Source organism: Arachis ipaensis, chromosome B6 (genome assembly GCF_059453495.1).
Source record: "Arachis ipaensis isolate K30076 ecotype BB chromosome B6, ASM5945349v1, whole genome shotgun sequence".
Classification (NCBI taxonomy): Eukaryota; Viridiplantae; Streptophyta; class Magnoliopsida; order Fabales; family Fabaceae; genus Arachis; species Arachis ipaensis.
In genome coordinates this window covers 23,387,592-23,394,940 of record NC_142441.1, presented here as the reverse complement: position 1 = coordinate 23,394,940, position 7,349 = coordinate 23,387,592, and the positions used below count along the sequence as shown (strand labels likewise).

General features: G+C 33.3%; 1 protein-coding gene across 2 annotated transcripts; it reads right to left on the bottom strand.

The window, feature by feature from the left end:
- Positions 1 to 654: 654 nt before the first annotated feature.
- Positions 655 to 6,021, bottom strand: LOC107646171 (cysteine desulfurase 1, chloroplastic). 2 transcript variants are annotated; one of them, XM_016350371.3, is made up of 11 exons: positions 5,881 to 6,021; positions 5,416 to 5,649; positions 4,481 to 4,614; positions 4,233 to 4,392; positions 3,599 to 3,785; positions 2,664 to 2,809; positions 2,516 to 2,588; positions 2,289 to 2,352; positions 1,841 to 1,940; positions 1,341 to 1,499; positions 655 to 1,111 (listed from the first exon to the last, which is right to left on the bottom strand). In XM_016350371.3, exons 1-11 carry the CDS (start codon positions 6,019 to 6,021, stop codon positions 941 to 943), a joined length of 1,569 nt encoding a protein of 522 aa, XP_016205857.1. In that variant the 3' UTR covers positions 655 to 940. The 2 variants fall into 2 exon arrangements, with proteins under 2 accessions (XP_016205857.1, XP_016205859.1); XM_016350373.3 differs by having other exon boundaries at positions 5,416 to 5,696; positions 5,881 to 5,974.
- Positions 6,022 to 7,349: the final 1,328 nt, after the last annotated feature.

The following is a 7,349-nucleotide window of genomic DNA, read 5'->3' as shown; positions in this document are numbered from 1 at the left end:
TAATTTTCTATATTTTTTGTGTTTTTCTTTAAAGATTTATGTTTTTTTTTTTACAAAATTTTCTATATTTTTTTATAAGAAAATTGTGTATTTATTTTTTAACTTTTGTTAAACAATAGTTTCAAAAACAAAACTTTTGGAGACATGATTATAAAATCATATTTTCACCTAATATTTATCTAAAGAATAATATAAGAAACATTGGACAGATATGCGCTTAAACAGTACATAAACCTGAGCATGTTAACAAAAACCTGAGCATGTTAACAAGTATTCTTTACACTTCTTTAAAAAATATATTTAAAGTACGCCGATGCATTAGCAAGTTAAGGAATATCTTTTACATGAAAATTTTATTGAGATTATTTTTTTAAGAAACCAAAATAACTTGACAGAAATCAATAACATATATATAATAGATTTTTTGGTGCATGTCTTTGAATTTACAGGGCTCTCCATTGCCTGTGCTGTGCTGCTTGACAATATAACACATCATCTCTCATGGATTAACATCCATTTTTTTTTAGTTTTGACAGTATGAATTAACATCTTTGTGAACGAATAAAGTTGATAAAAGTATCAGAAATTTTAAATTTTAATAAACAACTCTTGTGCTCAAATGTGTACCTGTTCCAACCTCCAATAAGCTACAACTGATTTTAAATATTGACTTGGTATAAAACAATGCCTAAGCATCACTCTTTTGTTTCGATACAGAAATTCAGCATCAATTTAATTATACATATAAGTTTAGGAGGTTGATGTGGTGGTGTTCCACAATTTAGACAATGAAACCCAAAATTTACAAGACGCCTCCACCACTAAGATCATTAGAAGGAATTTAATTCAAGAACATTGAGATAGCACGTCCCTACCAATTGACCTAACAGTGAGATGACATACAAAAAGAAAAATTGATTTACATAATATTACATTCTGATTACTTGAATGAACTGAAGAAGTTGACTGTGTCATTGAGGGCCTGGATAAAATTGTCAACATCCTCCTTAGTGTTATAGAAATAGAGACTTGCACGTGCACTTGCATTGACTCCCAAGTACCGATGGAGGGGTTGGGCGCAATGGTGACCCGATCTTATAGCCACTCCATGCTGAAAAGATGTTACATCATCAATTGCAATTCAAGACAGAAATAATTTCCAAACATGCTCAATGCAATGCTGATCATAATTCAAAAAATGCTAAATAGTACGTTTTTTTTAGCAGGCATACAATTGCAAATGATCATCATGATTGGTATCTATAGCTTCTTTCTTGAAAAAAATGGTTCTTGGAGAACTTTGCGTGTGGGGACTGGGGATGGTCATTTTATCCTCTTACCTGTTGATCAAGAAATGTTGCAAGATCGGTAGCGTGAATATTTTCAACATTGAAAGAACAAAGTGCAGCTCGTTTAATTTTTTCTGAAGGTGCCGGCCCATAGATGCGAATATTTGGGATTGAAAGGAGCCTTTCATAAAGATATCTTCCCAGCTCCACCTGTGAAATCTCACATTTCATTGGAATCAAAATAGTTAACCTTGCACCAGACAAACTGTTAATATCAACATATGTGACTAAGCACAAGCGTGGAAAGATTTATCAAATTTAATTTACAGTGCAGTTTCTCTCACATAAGCACAGATCATTTTCATTTAGAACGCATTTTGTTAACCATTTCTATCAGTTTTCCTTTTTGGGTTGTCCCCCCAAAAGAAAAAGAAAAAAGTTAAGAGGAACATTAAGCTTGTTAATGCTTTTGATAGATTCATAGCATGTATCTTTCTTGTCCTTTGAATCATAAAATAGCTTGTCCTTTAAAAGATTGAAGCCTAAGTTACCTCATAATCATGTATGGTTTGCATACCAATCCCAGATAAGTAATCAATTGCTGCTCCTAAACCAATTGCTTCCCCAATTGCTGGTGTTCCGGCCTCAAATCTAGGACAATCAGAGTGCATCGAATAATTACACAGTCGACTAATAGTATGCAAAACAGAAAAAAGTTGCATAGAGAACAACAACTACATATTATCTATCACTTATTATCTATTACTAACAGCAACTGTAGATGGTTGATCCTTTTGAAGTTAAAGGATTGAGAAGTTAAAATATATCAGTAACACTGACCACTGAGTTAATTTTAAAAACATAGAAGCAAAGAAATTATTAGACATGGACATGAAAATTAATAGAACCACAAATGCTCTTCATCAAACTTGTGATCTCCACCCAAGGTCACATAAGACTATCCATAAAATAAGAGTCGGGAAAAGCAAGTTCACAAACCTGGATGGAGGTTCAGCATAAGTTGAGTGATCAAGAAATACATCTGAAATCATTTCACCACCACCTAGACAAAGAAAAGGCCGAGGTTGCCATCAGTATATTAGCTTCAAAAGACAATATCATTAATCATGGTTCCAAAAAAAAAAAATAGGACTTCAATTTTATTTTATAGTCATTTCCTATTTGAACGAGAAGACGCAAGGGAAATACCATGTCTAATTACTTACCCAAAAAGGGAGGCATGGACGACAAGAGGTCTATTTTACCATATAAGAATCCAACACCTGTAGGCCCACACATCTGCAAGAAGTATTTGACAAACTTGTTATAATTGTTCCAAGGAAATACAAGCAAAAATAAGTTAACAATCCTAACCTTGTGAGAAGAAGCAACAAGAAAATCAACATTGAGGCTGTGAACATCAACTGTCATGTGTGGAACACTCTGACAGGCATCTACAAGCACTTTTGCTCCAACATCATGAGCCCAGTTAGCAATATCTCTAACAGGAAGTACCGAAGCTGTACAAATATATCAAAACTAGTTCATTTTAGCTATAAACTCCAAAAGTGAGCAACAAGTACTACCAGCTGCAATGCTGCATAAAATAGAAGTCTAAAAATTGAAAAAACACAGCAAGAGAAATTAGGATGCTGTTATAGTTCATATACGATGTATGCATTGATATTTAACCTTATTAAGGTTGTAATGGAATTGAGTACTGCGCTAAGCATTAGTTTCTGCTTGATATTAATAAGATTTTTTTTTAACTTATAAAATAACCAGATTTTGTGGATTCCATTATAGAATAAGTTTTGGATTGCCACTTCATACTCCATTAATGACCACTTTACAAATTCATTTGCAAAGTAAACTCTCTGTTCTTAAAAGTGTGATTAAACCAAACCCTACAGAATGCTGATACAAGTGCCACTTATCAGCCTCTGTGAGACAAAGAGCTCCCATTTAAACTAAAGACAATCCTTTCAGCAGCCTGGCTGTTTTGGAATTAACTCTCCTAGTAATAGGTTTCGTCTCTTACCTTTTTATACCTAATATGTTTCTTCAAGTTCAATGAGCGGGAAAAATACTAATTTGGAATGTTCAACGCTAAGTGATACCTAATTTGAAAAGTTTTGCGGAAGAACATTAAGTATGCCGTATAGCAAGCTTAGAAACCTAGTGACCTTGTTGTGACATAAAAAGTTCATCAAGCCATCAACCCAAGAGGCACATGATCTTTGATGGTATACATATTGAAGTATTGTTCAATCAACACAAAGAATCATAATAAGAAATAAGAAACATACCAAGCACATTTGAAACATGATGGACAACAACTAACTTGGTTTTCCTTGACAGCAGTTCTTTCAATTTGTCCATATCTGGAATTTCATATTGGTTTAAGTTCACAAATTTCAAAACAGCCCCAACTTTTTGAGCTAGTAGTTGCCAAGGAACAATCGCACTGTGATGTTCAGCAACCGTAAGTATAATCTGTAAGAATATATATATAGAATGGAGGATTCGATGAGGGCAAGATTTGGACTTAATGGTGGAACACAAACATTAACAAGGATACCAAGACGAGGGAAATTTAATTAACAAAAAAATACCCAATGTTTCTTGATATTCAAATTTCTATTATTGAATTCCTTTTGCAAATTCAAATTAATCCTTAATACTTTCTTCAAAACTTAAGAAGACACACAAAATCATCTCAGGCTTTTGAACAATTATGTTATTTGACATTCATAAAGATATATATCATTAAGAATAATGTTACACATCCAAGTGATTTTTGTTAACCAAGTCCAACCAAGTTGGTCTAGCATCAACAAAAATCAATTATAGATAGCATTACTCCAAGTCTTATTGTTTAACTTGGTTGGACTTGGTTCATAAAAAGACTTGGATCTATAACATTACTCTATCATTAAATACCTCATCATCTCTTTTTAAATTTGACAAGCCCCAAGAATAAGCCACTAGATTGATAGCTTCAGTAGCATTTCTCGTAAATACAATTTCACTGGAGTCAGAAGCATTTATAAAACTTGCAACCTTCCTTCTAGCTGCTTCATACTGATCCGTGGCCTTTGCACTGTATTCATAAAAAAATTGTGCAAGATAAAACATACAACCAAATTATGCAATTAGAATTTTAGTTATTAATATTACACTATACTTGCCTCAAGAAATGTATGCCCCGATGTACATTCGAATTGTATGCTTCGTAGTAGCTTTGCAGTGTCTTCAAAACAACGGTAGGCTTCTGAGAAGTTGCTGCATTGTCTAAGTAAACAAGTTTTGAGCCATTTACTTCCTGCGAATTGAGTTTGAGAGTATCATAACTTTATGATGTTAAAGAATAACATATGGAGAGACTTTTTCACCATTTTTTTAAATTTTTTATTAATGAAGAGAAACCTGTGAACCACATTTCTTTTGCATTGGAATTCAAGCATTCTATAACTATTCACATTACTTTACCACAATACTTAGCGATTGTTTGATATGAGAACTAGGTGTTTAACCATTGACTAAGGTTTGGCGAAAAGTTGTAGATCTCATCCATCAAATGAACACATTCTTCCTCTATAAACTAAGAGTTACACAAGAAATGCAAGCTTTAGGGATGTGAATCACAATCACAACATAGAGCAAAGACGAAAAGATAAATTAGAACATTTAAGATTCAGTAAGTGAGCAGTCAAGGAGACTATCTTTCGTAGCTTCAATGTTTCCACAATGTCAAAGTGGGTCTAAACTTTGTCTAAGCTTGCAAACTATGTTGCACAGATAAGAATGCAAATATCGAATATGATTCATAAATATTGCAATTTTCTAGAAATTAGTCATGAATTTAAGAAGGTTAAGGTATATGTATATGATACATATACATGCAACATGCCTACAACAACAACAACAACAACAAAGCCTCTAGATGGGGTCGGCGAGTATATCAAATTAAAAATGAAGTGCTCGTGCATCACAACTAGCAAGTATATCAAATTAAAAAGCTAACATCTTATCTAAACATTTTCTAATCATTCACAGGCTAAACATAAATGACAAAGGATAAAAAAATGAAAGCGAGGATAAGATAAGATAAGAAAATAATCACCTGGTGAAGTATAGGAAAATGGGGTCTTGTGGTGTGCCCCAAAGAAGGGGAACCAAGGGATGGTTCAGCTACAGCTTCATTAACGGTTGATGCACAAACAGATAGAGAAGAAAATCGACGGAATCCGAATTTCACATACGAAGAGCTCCTAGTGCTTATTGAACAGCAACAAATGGGGCTTGAGAACTTGAAAGATGGAAGTTTTGGCAGCAAAACTTCCATTTTTCGGATCAACTCCCAACAACAGAATCACAAAACCGCAGTTAGTTTGGTGAATTGTGCTGCAGAAGAAGCAAGAAAGCAGAGTAAAAATAAATAAAATAAAATAAAATAAAAAGGGTGACAATTTCGTGGGAGGGAATAAACTTAGAAATTCAACCGAAAAAACTAAAAAGCGTGCGTTAATTACAAAATTTAGAGGTAAAGAATTGAAGTATAGGAATTAGGGAATAAGGAGGTAGTTACTTGAATACGGAATTTGAGGGAACGATGAACCTGTGTCAGAATTCGGGGAAATCCGTTGCAGTATCGCGTAGGTGAGGTTGTTTTGGCATCTGGCACACACACTGTTACTGTGACCAAGGTTGCGAGAACCGGACCAGTCATTGAACCGGTCAAGTGACTGGTTTAATGATTTAATGGTTCAATCAGGATCGAACCGTGGTTGAATCGGTTTAATTAATAAACTTTTGTTTGGTAAGAATGTTAGAATTTTATGCACTTGTATATATAAAGTTTGCAGCCAAAACAAAAGTGATATGTCTGTAAATTTAGATCCAACAACAAGAAGTAGCCAAAGTAAAGAAACACCCAAAATAATCAAAATAAAAATTTTTTGCAGCAAGCATCATTAACCCTTAAAATAAAAAATGACAAATTTCTCATTCTAACACAAGCATAGTAAGCTATGTTCTTTAACTGTGATTGCAATGCAACAAACCATTATGTCCCAATGTCATACACAACATCAAGGTAATACATTTAAAAAGAATAAATAAATAAACAAAAGGAGTTCAGCTCAAAACATGAGTAAGCCCTTCAAATAATCAAAAGTTTATTTGGTCCTTCGAATATGCATTTGACATCAAATTGATCATCAATTTATATATATTACTAAAATGGTCAAATTAGTCCCAAAGATATATGAGACATCTAATTGTCTCTTCACTATCAATCTATTACATTTCTCCATAAAATTAGACCTCAAAAACATAAAATTGGTCCTTGATGAACAAAAAATTGATTATTAAAGGACCATTTTGATGCTGTTGACACAAATGAGCATCAATGTGGGTACCTGAACTTTTCTAGGCCTACATGAAATATAAGGATTTAAAATAACAGAATAAAAAGCAGCAGAAGCAAAACTTTGAATAGAAACTGAATTTTAATTCAATTCTCTAGCAATAACTTAATACATCATATGCATTGTTGGCTCTGTATAAGAAAAGAAAGATCTGAGAAAATATTTGCCTTGGAATTATATCAATTCATACAGCATTTAAAATCCAGAATTATATTCAGCAAAAGTCAATGTAGCATTCAAAATCCAGAGTCCCAAAATTGTATCAATTCTATATAGCATTCAAAATCCAGAATCCAAAATTGAACTTATATCAAATTTATATTAAGCAAATTCAGAATTACAGAATGTTTAAGTCATAATTAACAAAAAAAAATTGAAAAGCAGAAGAAGAACTCTGCATCAAGCCATCAATTCATATAATTAACAAGACAATTGAACTAACAATCTTCCAACAAAAAATTCATATAGTTAATTAAAAAAATAAAAAAATTAATTCAAAAACCCAAGAACTCACCGTGGCAGAGAGCAAGAAGGCCTGAGTTCCAGAACGACGATGCCGACGACCAGGGCGACCAGACGACACCGACGCCAGAAGCTTCAGAGTTCAGACGACTAGATGACGACGCCG

Excerpts from the sequence above, each read along its gene's own strand:
- LOC107646171 (XM_016350371.3), bottom strand. The coding sequence starts at position 6,021 with ATGACTGGTCCGGTTCTCGCAACCTTGGTCACAGTAACAGTGTGTGTG. Across the intron at positions 2,589-2,663 it reads TTGTTGCTTCTTCTCACAAG|ATGTGTGGGCCTACAGGTGT; the intron begins GTTAGGATTGTT and ends TACTTCTTGCAG. Across the intron at positions 1,112-1,340 it reads CAACATTTCTTGATCAACAG|CATGGAGTGGCTATAAGATC; the intron begins GTAAGAGGATAA and ends ACATCTTTTCAG.